The sequence below is a fragment of the Aythya marila genome, assembly GCF_965140915.1.
Source record: "Aythya marila genome assembly, chromosome: 2".
NCBI classification, from domain to species: domain Eukaryota; kingdom Metazoa; phylum Chordata; class Aves; order Anseriformes; family Anatidae; genus Aythya; species Aythya marila.
In genome coordinates this window covers 95,717,624-95,742,328 of record NC_139043.1, presented here as the reverse complement: position 1 = coordinate 95,742,328, position 24,705 = coordinate 95,717,624, and the positions used below count along the sequence as shown (strand labels likewise).

The 24,705-nt window shown below is 41.7% G+C and overlaps 1 protein-coding gene across 1 annotated transcript in view; it reads right to left on the bottom strand.

Annotated features, from left to right (window-relative positions):
* Positions 1–24,392, bottom strand: part of TMEFF1 (transmembrane protein with EGF like and two follistatin like domains 1) — a 122,620-nt gene extending 98,228 nt beyond the window's left edge. Inside the window, exon 1 of the mRNA XM_082754437.1 lies at positions 23,749–24,392. Coding sequence (XP_082610563.1) covers positions 23,749–24,013 — 265 coding nt within the window. The 5' untranslated portion in view covers positions 24,014–24,392. The remainder of the gene's footprint in view (positions 1–23,748) is intronic.
* Positions 24,393–24,705: the final 313 nt, after the last annotated feature.

The window sequence follows — 24,705 nt, the reverse complement described above, 5'->3', positions numbered from 1 at the left end:
AAATGTTGTTAAGCAAACAACATTTTTTACACAAGTTCTCTGTGAATATTTGCTACAACAATATTAAATTCATAAATGCTAGGTCTTACTTGTTTCCTCCGTACTATATAAACATGTAAAATGAGAAAGCAGTTTTAAAACTTAGTAAAAAAATGTAGAAAATAACATATAAATCTGTCATCACAAACATGAAATATTAAAGTAGTAAATGTTTTTATTTTGAAGTATGCTATCATACTTGAATCTAGACCCAGTTTGGAATTCTATACCCCGGTACTCCAATCACCCCACAAAAAAGATATTTCAAATGGAAGATCTGTGATTTGTGTTTCTGGGCAGTGGGAAAGAGAGGTCAGTGGACAGGCTGATTGCTTTGGGTAGAGCACAGGAGCATCTGAAGCCCTGTTAGAGAGCAGCCTTCAGGGCATATGCATCTGCCCACTTGCACCTTTAAGGATTAGAGGCACTATTCTGTGCCTGGGAATATTAAGATTTAGACCAATGGAAATTCTGATTTTGTACTTTTAAAGAACTGGCAGAGTGCTTTGAGATTAGGATCAAGTGCTCGTTTGTTTCAGTTAGAAATAGTAGGAAAACCTGCCAAACTCATTCCTAAAATTGTTATTGAAACTGGTCTTAAAACGCTAAGAAATCCATTCACCTGATGTTACTTGCAGATAGAGCCTGTTATTTATATGTGTACTGAAGAGCAACTGGGCAGGCAGGGAACCCGAGTACCTCCAGAACAAAATGTCTGCATCTCTAAGACAAAGCTACTCAAATCATGGTTTCCAATGTGGATCTACACAGAGAGGCAAATTTGTCTGCACCTCACTGAGGTCTGGAGCAGAAGGAGGGAGATAGATAACGTGTATTTGCTAAGGCACCAAGCAAGCCCAAGGAGGGAACAGCTTGGTATGGCAGGGCTGGCAAAACAGCTCTGAAAATCCCCACAACCACAATCAGCATGTGCTGAGTGCTCTAAGTACCTGTGGGCACTTCATATACTTCAGAGAAGGATAAGGGGATGTCATTAAGAATGGTTCAAGTAACCTCACACAGCAGCTTGAGCAAAAGGGATACAAGTCACATCCAGAACAACTGAAGGTAACACCGGATACTGCTGGTGGATTTAGTGAAACCTTTACCCTTTCACTCATCCTGGACTGAGGATGATACTTGGAGAAGGACACAACGAGTGTGTCTTATTGTTCCTATCACTGGGAAATAAAAACTTGCTTGAAATTCCTATGTTCTCCTGATTGCTGGGACCACTTTAGTTAAACATAGAGCACAAAAAAATGTTTTTGATGTAGTACATGAACATTAAACAGCTTTTTCTCTGTCACAAGAAATTCAACCTCTGTGCAAGACAAGCAAAAAAAAAAAAAAAAAAAGAAAAAAGAATAACAGCATTGAACACAAAGCATGACGAGTTCTTGGAAGATGTGAGTTTCAACAAAGGAAGAAGATGACAAGGCACCTGACCAACACAGAGCAAGACTGAGCACACGCACACGAAGGCTAGGAAACACGCTGTCCCTTGCGTGTGAAATGACGGCATTTGTGACAGTCCTTAGACCTGGAGCCAGCCCGCAGCACAGCTCTCCTGCCTGCTGAGGCGAGCTGTGCGCTGCCCCAGACAGCTTTACAGTGCCTACGAGATGGAGAAACCTGGTCCTCCCATATTTTTACCTGTGTCTGCTTTTTCCTACTCCTCAACTTCTGCTTCACTAATAAACTCATTAAATATAGCAATATAATCAGCATACAATTTTCCCCAGGGGACGGAGAGAGAATAGCAAAGGACTGTACATGACAAATGCTATCATTCTGCTTAATGCGCTGTAGGTAGGTACTCAAACAGCACGGCTGTGGGCTTGTTACGACAACATATTAGCAGAACAGAATTAGGTGAAAGGGCCCTCTTTATCTTTTCAGTCCGTAAGCCAGTTATAAATTAAGGAAACATCACCAGGCTAAGGAGAATGCTGTGTATAAGAAGAATATTGGGGAAGGGAAAAGGTAGTAAAAAGCAAGAAAGCCAAAAATAAAAATAAAAATAAAGAGCACAGATCCACAAGGTGAAGAAAGCAATGGACTGCAGAGGAAGTCTCTGAAGTCTCAGCTGTGCCCACTATGAAAAGTCAGATCCTGGCATGTTTCTCCTGTACAGGAGTACCAATTCAGTGCTGAACTGAATTCAGCACTGAGATGATTCCCAAGGGTTGCAAAACCATTTCTCATAAATTTTGACACACATATTCTTGCTCAAGAATATGTGCTGTTTCTGAAGGAGCAATGCTGCTAGCATGCTATTTCTACAGGAGTAACTGCTAGCATTAGTGCACGAGCAGCACTAGTGCCACTCTGGTACTACTGCTGCAGGAGCTCATTGCATGGAGAATGCTTTCATAGGCACAAGGCCAGGTTCCATACAACTTTACAGAAATTGTATACATATTTTCTGGATACACACACACAGTGTGTCCAGAACTAATCCATTGTATTCATTCACTTTTGATCAGTATCTAGATTCAGATCCTTGCAGCAGTCATAGCATTTCAGTGCAGCAAGACAAAAGCATAAAATCCCATATTGACATTGAATGGAGTGTAGCAGAGGAGCAAGTGAAGACGTGCTTCCACTTTCAAAAGACTCCAGACAGCTCTGTCCTTAATCCCAGCAGCTAATATCCACACAAACCCGTTGGTTTCATGTATTTTCATAATATTTTTAACTTTTTGCAAGTGCAGTTATTACTGGAAGCATTTTGAAAAACTGCTCTTACAGAGATTCATTCCTTGCTCACTGCTCTTGTATGAGAGCATGTTCTGCACAAAAACTGTGCTCCTAAATCTCTCCTGTCATATCTAGTTAACTAACCTCATTTTGCATTGGTAAATACAGCATATAATAATGTGAAGCAATAGCATGACATATTCCACCAGAAAGCTATCACCAGGAATTTTCGTAAAGTGTCATACAGGGGACAATCCAGCTATTTTATCATGTAGGAATCACTGAGTAGGTTTTTGCCAAACAAATCAACTTCTAACCCTCATTGATTCCTATATCCATCCAGCCATTCAAACCCAAACACCACCCAAATGTCAAACCACTGAAATCATGTCGTCCTATGCAACACCTTTACATAAAATCACTGCACGTACAAGATAAGCACAGCAACAGATCATTTGCTTTGTCTTCCTCATAGAACTGAGCAAGAATTATAGAAGCAAAGTATGACCCAGATGACCTAGTGCTACGACAAGAAAAACAGACACTCATTACAACGTTGTCTTCCTATCTGCTTCCTGAATAGGTCAGCAAAGGTTCCCCAGAGCCAGCAGGCCTTGTATTTAGGCAGGTAGGTACATTCAAGGGAGGAATATTCAGCTAGAAGGCTTTCTGATTAATCCATCACCAGTCTGTGCTACGTCTGGGACAGCACACCAGTGCACTGCATTTCCCTTGGGGCTGAGGGAGAAGCCATACCTGTCCCTGTATTTAATGTATGGTTTTCAAATACAGCTGTAAATATTAGCTTTCACAAAAAGGTCTTAGAATACAGAAACATTTATTACAGCCAGTTTTTCTCCAAACATTTTTTTTTCCCAAAACTTGGATTGCCTTATGCCTGTACTACACAACAAAACGTATTGTTATTGTTAAGTTGCCAAATCAAAATGATACCAATGGCATTTAATTATGAGCCACTTACATTAAGATCTGAATGGTAAGAAACGTTAGATTTCTGGAAAATCCTGTAACAGTTAAAAATCATAATCCTTTCTGAATCATGCGTTTCAAAAACAACTTGCATATTTATATTCTGTATGTTTTAATATGCCAAACAAACAGACAAACAAACAAAAAACACGTATATAGATAAATATAATGACTTGAAAACTTAAATCAGGATACATCAGTTCATCACAGAATCTCTTGCAGTTGGCAAGATAAAAGTCAATAAGATCAGCATGTCTACATTAAGCTTTGACAGTGTAATAATATAACATTTATTATGGATAATAACTATGCAGAAGAAGAGAGGAATATGACTTATTTTTCTAAATCACAAATACAAAATTACAACATCATTTGTGCATTTTGCCGTACAGGCTATGGGATAAAAACATAATGCTAGGTGATTGCAAAATGGTCTCTAAATGAGTTTATAAACTTCTTTAGTATCACCCTCATTCATTTTAATATGGTAGTCTTGGAATAAAATCAGAACATGCTGAGAAAACCCTGACAATACAGTTTCATTGTTTTCAACTAGACAAAACACAACTGAATGTTCCAATGAAAAATCTCAATTAAAAATTATTAATTAAATGTCTTGAATGGATTAGCTATGAATGATGAAGATAAAAACTAGTGTTCATGCTCCACATTTCTGATTCCAAAACAGAAAACCACCTAGCTATTTTTACCTTATAGACCTGATCCAGTCACTGAAAATTACATCCAGCATTGTGTGTATCTTGATTTAATTTTGGATTTGAAGATACTTTTTTTTTTTTTCTGAAATAAATTAGGAGATTTTCAAAGGTATTAATAAACATTAAGTAAATAACTTTATATTGCACATTTGAAAATCTCTTGAATGATAAACATGTGGACATTACTGTTGTAGAAAGATATGATCACAAATCAGAAATCACATCTCTTTGAGTTTGTGGGTTTTTTTTGTTTGTTTGTTTGTTTGTTTTTAAGTATTATTGATCCAAATAGTATCCAATATAGTATCCAAATCTTTTAAATCTGAAAGAGCACTAAATCCTTTTTTGAAGGCATCTTTTTTCTTTTTTTTTTTTTTAATATATTAAAGCAGCTGAGCACTCCAGCTAACAACACAGTTAATAACATAAGTATATGACTTCAGAATTAAGCATGTGCATATATTCAGGATTAAGGTTTTAATCTGTCATTTTTCATAATATTTTATTAAATGGAGGAGTACAGAAAAAATACATATATATTGTATATATTTCTAATTAGAAACCACAGTGACTGAGAACAGCATTTAATTAAAGACATGCTAGTGGGGGGAAGGGTTGTTTTTACTGCATTTTGTTGTTTTAAGAAAGACAGAAGAAGAAGAAATAAATTAGATTTTGATGAACAGATTTCTCCTCTCCTGCATCCTAATGCATGAGTTTTTTTCTCTGGTGTCTTCATCACGTTGCTCTTTTCTCTTAATTTACTGTTTCCCTCACTTAACCATTCCCTCAGCTGGATCCAAGACCATCCATTTCTCTTTTCTCTCTCTCTCAAGGTCCTTTCAACTGTTCTTTCTGGCAGCAGCCTCTGTACTGCTGCATCCTCTTCTGCCATGCTCGCATGACCATGCCCTTCCTGCACTCTGTCTCACCACCATTGGGAGCCTCTTCTCTCGCAACAACTCAGCCATGCTCTCCAATGCTATGTTGGGCTGCTGATCTCACCTGGTGGCCTTATGTTTTCTCCTCAAGTCCGGCAAAACCTTTTCTCTTTCTCTCCAAGCCCACATCTCAAACTCTTTTTTTTTTTTTTTTTTAACTATTCCAATTGTTCTTACCTTTGCCTCTACCTCTTCCTTTAACTTTTACCTTGAACTCAAGCCATTTTAATTTTCATTGACTTTTGACTGGACCTCTCCCTTCTTGCTTGTTGTAGCCCATCTCAACCATTTGACCCAGACTTAATAATAAACTCTTCCTTCTGATCTTTTAATCTTCAAATTCCTCTTCTCTGATGAATAACCTTCTTCATTCCACAGAGCTTGCTCTGCCATCCTGCCACACCTTTTCTGACATCCAGCCAATTACCCTCTCCGGCTTCTCTTAGACACTAATCTTCAGCAGGTTCTTCCTACACAGACAGACAGAAAATTTCCATTGCCTCAGAAAGGTCTTGGTTCTGTTACTTCCCTACTGCCCTCTCCCCTCTTGCCTCCAAGACACCGTAAATTGCGTACTCCTATCTTGGAAGCAATGTGGCTGCAGTAACATGACAGCATGAAACAAAAAAAATAACAAAAAAGCAGGATGAACAGTCTGACATTTCACCTGCTTTGATCTCCTTATACTCAATGTCTTGTTCCTGGGCAAGCAAAGACACCATTACATTTCATTTTACAGTCTCTGTCCTCATCGGCCTAAATCTATCTTCTTAAGAAAAGTCAGTCACCCACCATGTTTTTCACAGGTACACCTTCATATTGCTCTGACTGTTCCCTGTCTTGCATTCACCTTTTTGGCAGCCTGCCCACTTGGCTGAGAAGAAGACTCTTAATGAACTGAAAACACAGAAAGGGAGCATGCAAGTGTAAATACAGATAGGCAACAAAGGAGTAAAAGCACTGCCTGGGCACTCTGGCAAAAAAATAAAAATAAAATCCCAGCTGGAGATAGCAAGGGACATTAAGGTTAAAAAGAAACAATTCTATGGGAGTGCTATATGCAAGAGGAATTTCAGGAAAAAAATTTGTCTGTTGATGGATGGGGAAGAGAGAAGCAATAGGCATCAAAGTACAGGCTGAAGCACTTGGTGTCCTTTTTGTCTTAGAAGTCTTCATAGACAAATCTTGTTCTCAAATCCCAGCAGGTATCAACACTGTTCAGAAAAAAACGAGGGACAGCCAATGGCAAAGTAGCAATAGGTTAGAGACTACTCGGAAAAATTGGGTATGTTCAGCTCCATCAGGCCAGAGGGGTTTCACCCAAGGACCTGACAGGATTTGACTGATGTGGCTGCAAGGCTGGTATCAATCACCTGTGAAAAATCAAGGTTGTAGGGGGAGGTCCCTGATGGCTGGGAAAAAGCTAACATAATTCCCAGCTTTAGGGAGGTCAAGGAAGAGGACCTAGGGAACAATCAGGTGGTCTGCCTCACCTCAGCCCCTGAAAAATTCCCTGGAGAACATCCTCTCAGGATCCATCTCTGAAGACAGAAAGGACAGGAAGGCTAGCAGGAGCAGTCTGCAGGGATTTTTGAAGGGCAGATCAGGCTTGACCCAGCTCATTTTCTTCCATGAAGGAAGGGTCAGAAGGGAGAGTGGTCGAGGTGAAATCCTTCATTCAAACTTCTGACACCATCTCCCACAGTGGTCTTCCTTTTAAGCCAAGAAAATACAGGTGGGACAGACAGACAGTTGGAGCTGGACTGGAAGGGACAGGAGTGGAAGGACAATACAGCCACCCTGTCTTCAGTTTCCTTATGGTCCAGCAGGGAAGGCTGTTTCCATAAACACAAGGGAAAAGCCTCTATGCTTCATGTTGTGTTTCAAATCAGCTGCCTTGCTGAAGGGAGAGGGTTCACACAGCTCTCAGAAAAAGCCTGCTTTGTGCCTCAAGTTTCATGCTCTCAAGTCAAGCTGGCAGATGCACATCTTGTAAGTTCAGAAGATGAAGCAGACCCAAGAGATGCTGAGTTTGAGCAGGTTAGGAATCATTAATGTTTCTATTACTTGTTTGATTCAGTGATTAAAATCTCCCACTGAGCATGTTTCCGGAGAGGCTAACACTCAAAAAGAGGATTCCTCTGAGATAAAAGGTTTATAGTATGTTTCTTTTCTTTCCTTCTTTTTTTTTTTCTTCTTCTTTATTTTTTTTTCTTTCCTATCCCAGGTGAACTTGATTGCTCTTTTTCATTAGCTTGCATGCTTTTCTGGTTTAATGCCATGTTTTGGTTTGGTTTGGGTTGGGTTTTGTTTTTGTTTTTACTACAGCTGTGTTTTGTTTTCTTAGCTGGTTTTTGCTCCTCATAGAAGATACAGTAATTTTAATAGCTCTGTGAAGCTTATGTATTTTGCTATTGTTTTGACTACATTATCACCACCGTTTAATGATAATGTATTCTCAGTATTTTGTTTGCCAAACATGCAACTGTTTTTAACTTGCAGTAACTGCATAAGCTCATTAAGCGCTGCTTCCCATTACGCTACCGTATTACTTTACAGGTTTCAAGTTCTTTAGTGGAATAAGAAGTTTAATTGCTCCTTGATTTCCGGAAAGACGGTGCTTAACATCTTGCATTAGATTCCTGCCTAGTGTTTTGCTGCTTCGCCCTGTCTATTAAAGCTTTCTTGCAGTTAAATTCCTTTCTTGCAGATAAATTCTGCCATGTGGAATGGCAGAAATAAAAGTAAGTGTATTTAGTGGAGTGTAACATGAAGAACAAGGCGAATTAAATGAATCATACACAGTGCTTTTATGCTGGCTATGTAAGACTCTGAAAAGGAGGGACAAACCTTTTATGTCTGAAAATCTTCAGTTACACTGACAAACTGCAGGAAGTTTCTTTGGCAATGTGGCCCCATGCACACCCCACAGACGCCCCCCACAGAGTGCCCATCTTCAGAACAATCAGATCTTGACTTCACAAGCTTTCTGCCCATTATGCAGGAAGAAATATGGAAATCTATTATTTCAGCGTAGCAATGAGAACCTATGGCATAAGACATAATATACTGGCACCTATAGCAATTGCATTTTTTTTTCTAGGTGCAGTGAGGATATGGTTTTGCAGGCTGCTGCCTGGTGCTAATGGGAACAAGGCCACAATCCTCCTCTTTACCTCTCTCCGCTCTCCACCTCATGGCCCTGTCTCATCTGGCACTCATCACTGCAGTCAGGTTGCCACTAATAACACTGAGAGAAGAAAATACCCACTCTTTGCTGCATTAGCAGTGTGCCACTTCTTATTGAGGGGTCTTGGTTGAGAGCAGGGTTTACTAAAGGCTGAGGTGGGACAAGGCCTGTGGTGGGATGCACAGCCAGCAGCAGGAGGGTGGAACCATGGGCAATGGCAACTCTTCATAAAACCATACCCTAATTTGGGCTTGGGTTTTCCAAAGCTCAGACCATCTTTTTCTACTAGATGAAAATCCAACACATTCACCTGAAACTGTAGGCTGTCAAAAGAGGTTTGCAATACACTTGATCCCAGGCCTTGACAGAGAGAAGGGGATTGCAAGGTCTTTGCTTTCAAGCCAGTGTATAGAAAAATTCTCTTTTTCAGGTGCTGGTTGACGTACGAGAACTACTTTCAATGGTACCCATTATGCCATTAATTCAAGTGAGAGGTCTTTGCCAGGATATAATGGTTTTAACCTTGCTCACAGCCATTTAAAAATCAGCCTCCCCTATGAAATTTCTGTATTTTCCCTAGCTGCAGATGGGAAGAGTTGCCCTTTTCTTTTTTCTTTTTTCTTTTTTTTTAATTTTCTTTTTAAAGGAAGTTATGATAAGCCATAATGAAAGAACAAATCAAGTAGTCAGAAAAAGATTCCCAAATTAGTTTTGTTTGAGCAAATGTAATTCTTATGCCCTTATGCAATGCTAGACAAGTTGCTCAAATCAGACTTTCCAGACATGTTCACTAATTGGGCTTTTCTCATTGCCTAGATGCTTTTGGGTTTGGTTTAGTTTCTGTTTGTTTGTCTGTTTTCTTCCTCAAAATGATTCAAATGGGATGCGATATCTCACATCAGTGGAAGTTGTTCAGTGAATGCATCAAACTCTGTTAAAAAAATCTAAATACCCTAGTACATTATTTTCCTAACATCCAAATTTTCACCCAAACATTGATTTAAACAAATGTGCACAGCAGTTTTCAGACTACTCTGGTCCATGTGCAAGTTTTAGACATCTTAGAAAATACATCAAAAAAGTTACTGAAATTTCTGAACAGAAGCTATCAGAGCAAGATATTCTTACAATGATGTCCCTAAAGTCTATCCTTTTCATTCAATTTCTTTAAAATATGCTTCTTATTAAGCTTTTTAAAAAACAATCAATTGATAATAGATGGTTAAGGAAATAGTGCGTTTTAAAATCAATAAGAAAGAAATGGACAATTCTGAGGAGTAGGCTTCAGTGCAGAAATAGTGACCACAATGGTTCAACAACACAGGAGATCTCCTCCAGGCATATGGAAGACTGACTGTCAGCATGGCAGTCAACCTGTACAGCAGCATCTTTTATGCAAATATTACCTGTCTATCTAAAAGCACAGGAAGAAACGCCTATTTCTGGGTGAGTTACAGAACTTAGCTAGATATAGGACATGAAAAATGGACTTAAAAGTGTGAGTTACCTAACCAAAGAAAAAACTCAAGGACGTTGCCATGTTTGTGTTCTGAAAGATTTTAATCCCAGAATTGACTGTTCTAAAGCTATGGACCTTTTCAAGAAGGAAACAACAGGGATACACTTGAAAACTTAATTAGAGGGAATTATACCTTTGGCTCTCTATGGGCCCAGCCAGTCTACATTAAAATCAAGAATTTATAAAAATACCTTAAGTAGCTACTGATTTCAAATGAAAGATGAAGTACCTTTTTATTTTCAGAATATTATACAGAAGCTAATTCCAACAAGAGAGTATTTTCCATTTATGAGATTAAAATGTAACAGTTGAATCTGCTAGTTTTCAAATTAATACAAAAAATTCAGTTTCCTCTTGCAGTTTGGTCTCATTAGAATCCCTTAACAGATCTGTAAATTAAAAAATTATTGCAATGTATTCTTATGATACACGTACCTATGTAAACGTAGCAACAGAATCTTATTTTGTATACAGAGAAATGAAATAAATTAACTCTTGTATAATATCCCCAAAATATAAACACTATGAATAGTGCTGGAGAATAATTAGATTTGCATAAACTCTCTCCTCCAAACACCCATACACTACGCTATTTAGGGCTGGTTTTGAAAACCATAATTAAGCATTCAGGAAAACCCTGGAAAAGTAACAGAACCACCAGTGACATAAAAGTCATGGGGAGAAAACAAACAAACAAGCCCCTGGTCGCTCATTCAGGCTACTTAATGAGTTCTTGTAATACCAGTAAGTTACGGACCAGGAAAGAGCCAAGTCACAAGCCCTGCTGCTTTCAAACTTTAACAACTGCATTACACTTTCAAAAAAAAAAACAAATCACTGCTGAGGAGTTGTTCGGCTTACTGAAATACGTTTACCTCCCGTGGAGAGTCTTGTCAGCTAAATCTATAGCTAATAATTCCTTCCTGCTTGCTCGTTTATCCTTACCGAAATGCAAGGAGAAATATGATTCCTGAAGCTTCTGCTAACCCCCTCTGATGGTCTCAAGAGGATTTTCAGGGGCTGGGAATTTATAGCCATGCCACAGCATGGGATCCACACGTCGTGCCTGGTTGCCACCAGGGTTACAGGTACAGAGAGCTGACGGACTCTGTTGCCCACCAGCTGGGCGAGTCAGCCAACACGACCAGGTGCTGTGACACCCCTCATTTCGGACAAAGAAATAGGCTTTATTTAAAATATGGCCAAGATCCTGCCTCTTCTTCAAATACATTCATCGATTGCCTTCGTTCCTGTCGTGCCACTCATGCAGCACAAAGCAGGTGGAAATTATTCACTCTTCCCCACTGGGGATTCCCTCAGCAAATGTAACGCTGGATTAGCCAGCTCATGAGTTGTCTTCCCTGTGGTTCCCGGGGCTGAGGAGCACGGTGTGAGCAGCCTGTGCCAAAACGTGCCCAGTGTCAGCTTACAGCTCTTGAGGGAGGCTTCCTAATTGCCATAAATTAGCTTCTATTACCTGCTTTACAGCAGAGATTCAAGAAACTTGTTGGTTCTCATTTTGCCCTCATTTAGAAGCAGAAAAGGACATTGAGGTTTTGCCAGGTGTCCTCCAACACTCAGCCCAGTGTGCAAGGAGGGGAGTCCCTTCCTCCCCCCTCATACAGCAAGTCAGGGAGAGGGGGAAAGGGGGCACAAGACCAGGATCACAGATGTACAACTGCATCTGCTCTGAATCATGTCGCTGCAACAGCACTAATAGACCCTGTGCCAGTCTGAATTTAACCTGCCTTTTCTGTTCAAATGCAGGGCCGTAAGCACCCTCAGCCCGCAGCCTTTGCTCAGCCCTCTTCAACAATATTGTGCCCCTCCAAAACGACAGGAACATACAGCCAACAATTTTTCATACAAATATGGGGGGAGAGGAGGAGGCAGAAATCCCTGTATGTAAATATGCATGTGGCTAAATTCTGCCCTTTGTCTCACACCCATATAACTGAGAAGAAGTAAAAGGCCAATTTCAGCCTCGAGATAAACAACCAGAGGCAGAGGTATAGCTGCTATTTACACTAAGGCTGAACCTAGTGCACTGAAGCTGCATAAGGATAACCCAGCACAGTATCAGAAGCTACTTTGACATGCCCTGCATAATTTTAAGGCAAAAATGTCTTTCTGTCTGCAAAAAACTTAGGCAATTGAGTCCATCCCTTAGAGTATAGGTTTTGCTACAACTCCTGTAAAAGTCTATGGAAAATCATTAAGTGTTTCTACATCCTTAACCAGTACAGCTCTATGAGACTAATATTTGCAGTTTCTTCCTGCTTACTCTGTACATAGATAAATCTGTTTGTTTGTTTGTTTTTCTGTACATAGATAAATCACAGGGACTATGATCTAGGAGCTCTTGTTGATTTTAAGCAGTGATTAGCACTCTGGAAAAAAATACCATCGGTAGTGGGTTTCACTTCTCTGTTTCTGTAGTCAGACAACCAGCTCCTTTCTTGCCCCTGTGTTTGTAGAAACCTTTTTCCATGAATAATTTAAAAACAAAAACAAAAAACAGGAAATACCACCTAAGTGAAAGAAAACCTGGGTACTACATTGATATGATGTCCAGGGACAAAATTTTTGTTGTGTGCTTCGCTAGCAGTTAACCAACATACCAACCCCGACCTCCAAGAAAAAACAAATAGAAACACCAAAGAAGAAACAAAATTGGAGGACAGAGAGGCACCAAAGAATTCCTATCTTCCTATCTCCTTCTCTGTTTTTAGAAAGAGAAGTGGTTAATACAATAATAAAAATGGAGGACACATGAGAGCAGTTTCAGGTAGCTTTCTGTAGTAGAACCAACCTACTTTCCTACCTACTTCTTTCATGTGGCTTTTTGCAGTAGAAGAGAGGGACTTTCCAACCCACTTCTTCCAGCTACCAGCTATCACAGAAGTCACATTGCTGCCTCAGGCTTCAGATGGGATCCACCTGTGGCAAGAAGCCCCACAGCAGCAAGGCTCGGTCCTGCTGCTGCTCTTCATCCCCCCAGAAGAAGCCTGCACATCGCATCACCTCCCCAAATGCCTAACTTACACCCAATCCCCTGAATTAAAAAAAAAATAAATAAATAAAATAAAATAAAATAAAATAAAATAAAATAAAATAAAATAAAATAAAATAAAATAAAATAAAATAAAATAAAATAAAATAAAATAAAATAAAATAAAATAAAGTAAATAAAAGTGGAAACTGAACACAGGAACCACCTTTCCTCAGTCCTTCTAGCTGAAGACACCTCATGAAAAATCAGAGAAAAGTCATGGGGATCTTTTGGTTGTTCGAGTGTCAGTATGCTGAACTCTTGTAGCTTAAGTAACTGAAAGAGGCTGGAGACCTATTTTCAAGATGTTTATAGAAAGAAATACTTATTCTATAAGTAGTATTGGTACCTTTTACATAATCTTTTTTAGATAATTCTGAACGCATTTTACTGTGACTTTAAATAGCACAGAAATACATTTCTGCAATATAGAATACCAATACGTAATCCCTTTGACACAACAGACTACGTATTTGGGAAACAAATGTGAAGGCAGTAAAAAACTTCATGTTCCTACATTAACTCTTATTTGCAGGTTTCACTACTGAACTATTTAATCATTATGTTTGAATGATTTAGGATTTTTATTTTTTTATTTTTGTAATACACTGCTTTAGATTAGGCTTATCAAGTGTCTAATAAAGCATTACGTTCATCTCTTTTGTCTTCTGTGTGAGGACTCTTTTATTACAGTGTAGTATCTTTTTGTTTTAATGCCGCTCTGCAGTGGATTGCCAGCTCATTAATTTTTCTGCTATAACACCCAAATCCCTTTCCTGACCAGTGTGCTGGATGATTGATTCCTTGCTCCCAGACTAATTTTTTACGTTGGACTGCATTTACCATCTGGTAGATAAATCACCCAAAACACTCAAATTCTGAGCCTGGTTCCACAGTTCCTCTTTGTTTGCTCAGCCAGCAGCGTGAATATCACTTGCAAATGTGGAGGTTGTGTTCTCTCACCTGGATAACTCTTCTACACTACAGACAGGATTTTAACAAAGAGCACTGAGATAATGATATACCTCTTCTCTCTTTAGCAAAAACAAACAAACAAACAAAAAATAAGACAGCTGTTCTCTGCTTCTTCTAGCCAAAATTTTTGTTTCCTACCTACCACAGCCACTAGTTTTTGACAAGAAAAAGAGTATTTCTTAAATCTCAGACCTGATTTTGTACATTTCAAGCACATACACCTATTTTCACAAAGGCATTCTTTGTAGGCGTAACTATATGGACAAGCAAACAAAAGGACAAGCTTTGCAGATAACTAGAGATGAAATGCAATTAAACAAATGGCCTTCTCAATCCATGTTTTGCATGAGAAAACTGTTCTATAACCTTAACCTGAACCTGCTTATTTATTTTTCACTTTTATAAACCTGAAATTATACTTTCACAAAATGATGCTCCCAACCAAGACAGGAAAAAGGAACTCTGCCTTGCAAAACTCACAGTAAACTTCCACGAGAAATGGAGGATGAAGGAAAAACTATCCTAAAACACCATATTTCAGGAAAGTAACAACTCATCTGCCACCACTACACCTGGCATTGTGGCTCAGGGGGATCCCTTTATGTTTTCAAAGGATGTTTTGCTGCTCCCCTCTGCCCTGGAGAACCCACTTGGCACAATGCCCTGACCTCTGCCTCTCACCGAGGGATCGGAGAAAGGCACACACAATCAGAGTCAATGCTAATTAGCAAAACATAAAGATTTAATTAGATCAGTGCTTCCCCAAGTTTTAAAGCAACAAACTGCTATCCAGACAAATTTGTATCAACCTTTTTATGGAAATACCTGTTGAAAACACTGTTTGAGATGTCTCCACCAACCACCTACTGACTTTGTATCTTGGCCTCGTAGCTTAGTCACCTTAGAGATTAAAACTTACATTTTCAAAAGCATTCTCTCATTTTGTATGCCTGGTCTATTTTTGGCATTTTCTGCGTATGCACTGACACCTTGAGCTAGCCCAGATCTCAAACTTTTATGCAGCGTTTGTGAAGATTCTTGTTTGTACTAAAATTTTGGAGGAAATTCAGCAGCTTCTGCAAATGATGCTTATCTAATCACTCATTCTTTGTAGTTACGTGTGAAACCATATGTGAACCAGTCTCTGAATAGGAGAGCAAGTCAAGCTGCTGTAATGTTCAACAAACACTTCTCTATGCTCCAGGTTTAGGCAACGAAACACTTCCTCACCTGCTGCTGAAGTGTGTTTATATGAGGTTTTCTATAGTCATATGCAAGTAGATGTGACAGCACAGTTTCATTGTGGGCTGGGTGCTACTTCTTGCATCATCAGATACTGTGTCACAGGATTTACTAGGGGTAAGCACACCTGAAGCAAGTGTTTTGACCGGCCGTAGGTGAACATTGCAAGCTGCTGGAACTGGTCTGCAATGTGTCCGTCTGGGAAATCAGAAGGGCTGGGTCTGGGGTGAAGCAGTTGGAGTTCCTAATGTTAAGCATTTCTTGCTCGTCTCACACTACAGCACTCAAGGGCAGATTAACTGGAGTTTGCCTGGTCTCTGGCTCACCCAGCTGCCTCCATCTGCTCTCACGCTGGTCCCATGAGGTCGGTGTGAGGCAGAGGAGAACTCCCAGGGTCTTGCCTTGAGGAACCCAGCTGTCACCAGCCAGCAGGCCAGGTAGCTGAAACGGGGCTGCCCACCAAGGCTTTGCCTCCAGACCAGACTGAAGAAGAGCTGCTCCACATCCTGACCACCTGCATGCTTGCTTGCCAAGCTCATTGCTCTTCTTCATCAGCTGTGCCCAGCGGGATGCTCTACAAGGCTGGAAAACACACAGCCTGTTTGCACCTTTTGAAGATCTAGAGGTGTATATAGCAAGGTCCCAGCCTGGTAAAAGCTGACACAGGGAGGATATGTCAGCTACAGAAAAGAAAAAATCCCCTTCAGAAAACTTACTGACAGTTCTGTCTTGTTCTTGTTTTTCTCCCCTTTCATTTTCGCATGTTTTCCTGCTGGTCTTAATTAACACTATTTTTGAAGTGTGGATGAGGATCCTGCCAGCTTGAACACCGTTATATAATGTGACTGTTTCGAGACTGTAATTGCAACTAAATTTATTTTTATAATACTAAGTCAAAAAAGAGGCATTACAAGGATTTAATTTTATTTTGAACCAGATCCTTTAAACACTGTTGCTGTAACACATAATCTATTACCAGAAAAGACTTGTCTTTTCAGCCCTTAGAAATTGTCTACTATAATTAGAATTTAAATTATCCTAAAATAAATCCTGATTTGCTAGTTAAACACCGCCTCCTCACAAAAACACACTGTGACCAGTAAGGCTTTTTTACGGCAACTTTGATATCAGTGTACCACTAACTTGGTATCCGGAACAGAGAAATGCACCTCTGCAAAATTTAGGCAAACGCCTCCTCAGTCTCCCAGCCCCTACCCGGCTGGGTCTGGGGACATCAGAGGGCCAGGAAGAAGAGAACGTCTCTGGCCACCCAGACAGGGGCTCCAAGAGTTTCACTGGAGTCTTGCTCCCAACTTCACACAAGACAAATATTCCTTGGTAAGGATCTCAAAGAGAATAAACAGACCTGCCATTCTTTCTTTAAAATAAACAAACAAACAATTTGAAGAACATATGAGCAATGAAGTCCAAACATTTAAATAACTAATGGTGCTACTATGTATCTCCCTAATAATACAAGAGGAAATAATTCTGCCCTCAAAGCCCCATGAAGCCAGCTGTGAAGGAAATTGGAACTAAAGATATGTTGTAGCTGTTCATCAAGACAAAGGAGCAGATACGAGGTTCTCCAGGAAACTTTAATTTCATCAGATGGCAATTTTGATTGCTGAACTTACTCCTAACCAGATTTTGTCTCTATCTTCCTATCCTTTTCTGGAAGAAAAGTATTACAAAAAGAAAAACCATTTTGTCAAGAAATGGTTTCGTATAATGAAATTTACTGTGGACTTATTTAGTGCAACATGCTCTTCTCTACACACTAAGGAGCTCCACAGAATACAACACCACTCTCTCACACCCTTCCTCTTTTCGTTCCTGTATTTCTCTGGATTTCTGAATTGTTAGAATTTCAAGATGACACAAGAATAAACTGCAACATTTAGATTAGAGAGAATTATTTAGTTTATAGCAGATAATTTTAATTATAATTACAATTATAATTTTCTTATTTATTAAGCTATTCTTATGATATATATATTATATATATTTATATATAGAATAATTTACTTAGAACGTCCTTTGTCTTCATCTCTGTTGGATACTGTTGAATGCTTATGACAAGACAGGATTTTATCTCAAAAATACCAACACATCCTCCATCTCCACTTTTGTTCTATAGCATCTGTAGGGACTTACCAGGAAGGATAAGCAGTCATCTAGAATCAGAAAAATTGATCCTTTTTCAACATCCCTGGTGCTCAACATTTTTTTTTCCCTAGAAGCTACATCTGTAGTTATTCTGGAAACTACTGCTTCTACCCTCTCTGTGGACATGCTAACGTCTGGCCACTGGCTGTAAAAGCCATGAGCACTTTCAGTTTACTGATCACTGGTGGAATGTGACCATCGCTTTATAAGGAAAAGGTGAATCAAGCCTCTTGTCAGTATCTGTTGGATTGCTCTTGTCAGTATCTGTTGGATTGTCTGCCTTCATACTTTTTTTTTTTTTTTTTTTTTTTTTTCCCCTTCCTTCCACATCCACGTAAATATTAACTCTTCACTTTATCCGCCGTACTGCCAATTTTAGAAGAACACCATCAGGCCATAAGGACAAAACACTTATCCTCACATCAACAGCAATAGATTGGTCTTAAGAAAGACACTTTTTGTTTTCCCTGTAACACGAATTATGTGACAGATCTCAGTACAAGAAGAAGGTTCTTTTGGCAATATTTGCCATGACAAACATAGCTCCTCTTTTCCTTTTTTCAAGAAACAGTAAAGAAATTGGAACCTATCCAGTCCCTTCAGTCAAGCCTCAATTGCTCCATCAGGCCATCAGTTCCCACTAGTGCAAATGATGGAGTGACACCTGTTATGAGATGATTTTCTGCTATTCTGACACTTTCAATTCCACATTAATTACCTTTCAACTCTTTAATCAGCATACGAATCTGCATTGCAAGGACATTTCATGGCTAAATAATTACACTAAGGGGAAACAGATATGTGCATGTTACTGTCTGAGTTTTAATTTCTCTTTTTAATCATTGTTTTTACTTTTTACTTAAGACTGATTTATATTCATGCCTTATGATAGTTTCTCAAAGTGATATGTAACCTGACTGAGTCTAGATCATTTATTTCAGAAGTTCAGTTGGCACAAACACATATCACAGTTTACTTGGCTAGACTGTTATAATTCATCTGTGGGAACATAAGTCATAGTATCTTAGAAAAAATAACTGATTACTCAAGTTGCGTATACCATTTTAGATCAAGTTTAGCTATGCAAACAAACAAACAAGACATGTATTTCTTAAAACTGTTATGCTAATTTACCTGAACCTGTTCCCCCAACCTGCTTTTACATTCTTGCCAACCTGGCTTCTTACCATTAACACAAATTCTTTTGGCCTTGTATACTTTAGAATGACACACCAAAACAAACACAGATAAAAGCCAGTCCTGAAGCCACATCTGATTCTGGCTGAGCTTAGGCACAAATCTGAGGCCAAGCTCCCATGACTATCAGTGCCTGAGGTTTACAGCCACCCACATCCATCTTCACGTGTGCCAGGTGGGTGGGGCACAGGCAGGGCCAAGGCAGCTTCATGCTCTTGTCCAGCTCTTCCCTTGCACCATGGGGACAGGAGATGGGCTCAAGCTTCAGACAGCACAAAAGCCCAGACTCAGAAAGAGCATATGCAAAACTCATTTTGGCCAAACCACTGAAGTCTTCACCTTGCAGAGTAGATGTACCAATGTGAGTTGCTTTAGACTCTGCCTTATCCTTAGGAAAAAAAGCGAAGCTTTCAGATGAAAAGCTCATACTTAATTGGCAATGCACCAGAAAATAGTGACATTTTATCCTGGTTTGAACTATAAGACTGTAATTAGCTGATAATAGTAGATAGTATTTTTGAAAGTGTGCCTTCTCCTCAGTGCTGACATATCTTAGAGCTTCTAGGACAGAAACCCTTGCACTGGTGATGGAATAGTCATCTCCCTAGGAAACTGCTTAGACACTTAGAGGTTGTGCCCCAAATGTTGTGCTTCTAACCTTACTGGCTTCTTGTTCATTTAGTTTTTGGCAGATACTTTTTAAAATTCTCAGTGTCTCTATCTGTCACTGACACACCCTTTTGCAAGGAAGCAGAAGTAGCAAAGGCAAGGGCCATGTCTGAGCAGAGATGGTTTCTACCAAGGCAAGATATTCCAAGCATTACACTATTTTGGTCTGAGGTCTGTGACCTCCATTTTTGTTATTTCCTATAATCTCCACAGGGAACAAGAAGCAAGGGACTAGAGAGCACCACCAGCTCTCCACACACAAACTGTAGATGACATATTCTTCATTGCTGGTCCTTAATTAAAGCAGATATATGAATATGTTATAGACACCACATCAAAGTAGTACACAGACAAGTCTTGAACATATATATATATATTTTTTCTTGAACTGTCTATGCTGTGCCTCTGCTGCTAACATAAGCTTGGGGATTCCAGCTACAGGGTCTGGAGATCAGATGACAGGAGCCATACTTTAAATGCAGTGTTCCCTCTTTGAGGGCGTGCAGAAATCAACAACTAGTGTGATTTTTTTCTCTTCTGTTGTTATACTGCTCAGGATTATGATCATGTTCCTGGATGTTCCTGCCTTATCTGCATTGAAATCTGCCATCTCCTGTTGCTCTTCTCCTTTCTCTAAAGCTCTGTTCACACACAAACACAAACATGCTTCGAAAATAAGAACATACAACATGGCTAATTCTTGCCATCCTTTGTGACTTGCTCCCTTTCTCAGCTTTGTATCTTTTCTCATGGTGTTTCCTTACTCCCTTCTTCTGAGGTACCAGTCAATAACCCCCACTTCCATCCCTTCTCAGAACCCCCTTTTTGTTTCCCAGCCTTAAGATGATTCAATTCCACTGCTGATTTCTACCCCTCCTTTCTCATCCTACTGTATTTTAAAATATCAAAACACACAAGTTTTGCTGGTGCTTGCCGTACTTCTGCTGGCTCAACATGTTCGCTGCTTCACCTCTCTTTTTTTCTACTATTTTCACATTCTCTGTCTAATTTACTCTGTGAACTGCTTCAGGGCAGAAGCCATTTCTCTAAAGCATATTGAAAGTTAAGGTAACGTATGTATGGTAAAGGATGGCTCCTATATAGCTTTCTCTGCTGTCCTGTCCAAAAATGTACAAGCCTATTTGACAGCTTATACTTCTATGCTCAATAAACAGCACATCATATTCTCAGCCATCATATTCACAGGATGGATACTTTCCTTTGTCTACCCATTCCCTTCCCTCTCTCTAATCTGCAATTTCTATCTGTTTCCATCTATGAGCTATTAGAGAGATGTTATGGTTGTGCAAAAGAAAGTCATTCATGTTCCTCAGAAGATGAATTCAATGAAAGAGTAAGTGTCCTTAATTTTTCCTTGACCTCATTCAGTTCTCAATAAGCTAAGATAAAATTATCTTCACCCACGTTGCTCAAAGAGACTTTAAGAAACTGGGGGCAGCATATGGCCCATGAGACTCCTAGGAGGCGTGTGAAATCATCCCAAACAAGCATACATGATCACGTGAAGGAGGAACAAGCTGAAATGCTTACCAACAGAAACATATCACTGCTAATTAATACCGGGTGCCCAGATCCAAGCCAATGCACCGAAAAAAAAAAAAAAAACCACCCTGTCAAGCCTGCATACCCCTCACTGAAATTCTCCACATTTGGGCAGTTATAATAAATTGCAGCCTCTGTGTCTGCCACACGATCAGAGGGTGTCTCACGTGGGAGATTCAGCCGGACTAAAACTCAACATTCCCACATGCAATGTGGGAATTCCCCTCTGCAGCTCATGAACTAACCACCTTTTGAACTTACCTTCACACTCGGGATGTTTTGACATCCTCCTGCAGTTCACAGGAGTTCTTTATTAAGGACAAGGCTGGCTCATAACCCGAGAGGGGGTGCAAGTATCACAGTATCACTCCATCCTACTTATAGACAGTCAGCGAGTAGCAGGAGTACTACAAAAGATGACCTCAGGTAAAGCTGGGAATAAGGTAACACCTCTAAAACATAAACCTTAAAATTTGTTGGCTATTCTCTTTTCCAGAAAAAAAAAATACCAACTTCTGTTTTTTACCACATACTAGGTAAAACAGAGCTATTTCAGTTTTCCTAGCTTAGCAAAGTAGGGATCGACAGACAAACAAATGCATACAAGTCCACATCATCAATTAACTTCAGCTATGTCTTTATTCTCTGCTTCCTGCTCTAATCACTCGATTATATGATCTTTCCTTGGCCAGCAATGATGCAATTATACAATAATTCAACAAAAGACTAAACTGCACTGCCTGTGCAGAAGGGGAAGAACTGAGGCTGAAAAAGCTGTCTTGATTTTCACGTCATCTGCCTGTGTTGTCCACCTCGCGATGTTCTTTTGTTACAGCAAACTCTTTATTTATCAGTATACTCTGGAGGAATTAAGGAGAGGAGTTTGACATTTCCTAAAAATTTAACAATAAATTAGGGTAGCTACATAATCGACTGATTATAAAATGTTACAGCCTCAGGAGTCATCCCTAAAAGTTTAAGAAACTGTTCCAGGGCAGTCAGCCAAACTGATATAGACTAAAACATCAAAATAATGGGCAAAGTACAAATTGTTCTTCTGTGGGTATGGACACTAATTTAGAGAGTCTACATTTTTGAAGAAAAGGTAGTGATGAAGTTTGTAAGGATAACTTTCTGCATAAATAGCAAGCTATGTGATAGCACTCCACTGAGAATGGTGCTAATGTCAATGTCTGGCCCCACGTGTAAATACAGGAAAGTCATCTTTGCGGGGAGTAACTTCTCCAGTAAAAGTTAATGAAGCCATCCAGAGGCAAGTGAGGGGAAAATCTGTCCCAGATATTATGTGTTGATATTAGTCCCTTTAAAATTAATGTTGAGAACCGAAACTCTGCATTTGTGCATGAGGCAGTTACCACGCGGCAGGATCTGACTGCTGTATTTTTAAATGCAATTTCTCTTCCCCATTTTTATAGTTACACTAAAATTAGTGCCTGCCGTACATACGCATACAGCATGTACACTTGCTTCTGCCTTTTTTCCACTTGACTGTGCCATTCCGACTGTCTTTGATACAGCACACGGTTTTCCAATCCCACGTTGGAAAGCCCTCTTTCAGTAATGGTTTCTAAATAGCGGCATCCGTGCGTTCCACATTGTCTTAGAAACTTCCTCGTATATTTCATCAGCCTTCCATGTTTAATCTCCCTGATTTATGCACATGCTCTGCTCTAATGACCCACATGTCTCTGATGGGTAAGCCTCTAATGCCAGTGGCACATTAACCTATTAAACTCTCTTAAAAAAAAATATTAATAAAAAGTGGTATTTGTACAAACAATAAAAAACTCAGGCAAAACAGCAGCACCGTGGCATCACACACTAATACAGTGGGTGACAAACCTGGGTAAATTAAGAACAAATAAGCTTATGGAGAGTGACCAGCAGTGCGATTTTTGTATTGCAAAACCATTTTGCGATGATGCGCGCTGCTCTGTGAATATTATATTAGTAGCAGTGTGATATTATCCCTATTATAAAATGTGACCGGGGTAGGGGGAAGGTCCCTCTGCTGCTCCCCCTTTCCCCGAGAGCTGCCGGGCACTTTCAGAGCCCCTCCCGGCCGGCTCCGGGAACCTCTCGGAGCGGCGGCTGCCTCCGCACCCAGCTTCAGACAATGGGAGCGGGGCTGGGAGCGGGGACCGGGGATGTTCATCACCTTGGAGAAGGCACGGCTGAAGAGCTGCGTGCCCCGCCGCCCTCCCGCCGGGTGCGCAGCCCATTGTTTTATAAAGAGCGGCGGGGAGGCGAGCACCGGGATTTATTTTATTTTATTTTTATTTTTATTTTTATTTTTATTTTTATTTTTTTCGGGGAAAAATGGATTCGCCTTGCCGGTTTGTAGGAGGAAAAGGGGTGTTTGCAACAAAACGTAAACTTTACGGTGTACGCCTTGACTTCGGCTGACTTTACAAAGCCCGTATCCCTGAAGATGCGCTGCCGCCGCGCCAGCCCAGCTCCCCTACACCGAGCCCAGCCCCAAACACCCCTGTAACCCTCTCCCACACACACATAAAACACCCCCCTACCGCTGGGGGGGACCCAAAGCGGAGCACCCCCCGGGTTTTCCCGTGTCTGAGCCTCGCCCAGCACGAAGGGCAGGGCAGGATGGGTGCCCCACCAGCCGTGTGCACGGGGATGGGGTCGCCGCCCCCCGGGCTGCCTCCCGCCGGTCCCCCTCTCGCCACCACCCGCGGGGCTGGTGCCGGGGGGGGGCGGCTTTGTGTGCCCCCCTCCCCACGTCCCCGCGTGGGCTTTACCTGAGCAGTTGATGCCTTTCCCCTTGCCGCCGCCCTGGCACTCGGCGGCGGGCAGGGGGTGGGATGCGCGGCCGGCGGGCAGCGCCGAGAGGGCGAGCAGCAGCAGGGCCGAGGTGTAGCACAGCGCCAGGGGGGGCCCCCCTCTCCCTCTCCCCGGGGGTCCCCCTCGCGGCGGGGGTCGCGGCCGGGCGGCGGCCGGGCTGCTCGCCACCATGGCGAGGGGCGGCCGGGGAGCAGCGGGATGGCGGCGGCAGGCCCGCAGCATCAAGCGGAGCCCGCGGCGCCGCCCGGGCGGCTCCGTCCTTTCTCCGCCGGCCCCCGGCACCCCTTCAGCATCCCCGCCGAGGCGGCCGCACGGAGCCTCAGCCGCCGCCGGCTCCCCCCCAGCTCCCCGCCGCCGCCGGCAGCCGGCAGGGCTGGCCCGGGAGGGGCGCAGGGAGCAGGGAGCTCCCCCCTCCCCGCCTCTGCTGCTGCTGCTGCTGCTGCTGCTGCTGCCTCCTCCTCCTCTTCCTCCTCTTCCTCCTCCTCCTCCTCCTCCTCCGCCTCCGCGCCGTGCCCCGGCCGCGCTCCTTTGTGCTGCTCCTCCGGCTGCAACAAAGGGAGCGGAGCCCTGCCGGCTGCTGCCGCCGCCGCGGAGAGGGAGGAGGAGGAGGAGGAGGAGGGGGAGGAAGGAGCACACGTGACGGCAGCCCCCTCCCCCGGCACCCGCCGGCGGCTCCGTGCCCCCCGATGGGCCGCGGGGCGAGGGGGAAGGCGACCGCACCGCCGCTGCTCCCGGGGGAGCCGCAGGAGCTGGGGCTGGGTTTTGGGCGTGCGGGAGCCCAGCACGCCCGGGGAGCGTTTGCACAAACCCGGGAGCATCCGAGGAAATGAGCTCGCCGGCAGGGCAGGGGCTTTGGCGAGCCGGCGCTTTTGTCGGCCGGGGGCTTTCCAGCCACCCACCCGCAGCCCCCTCCG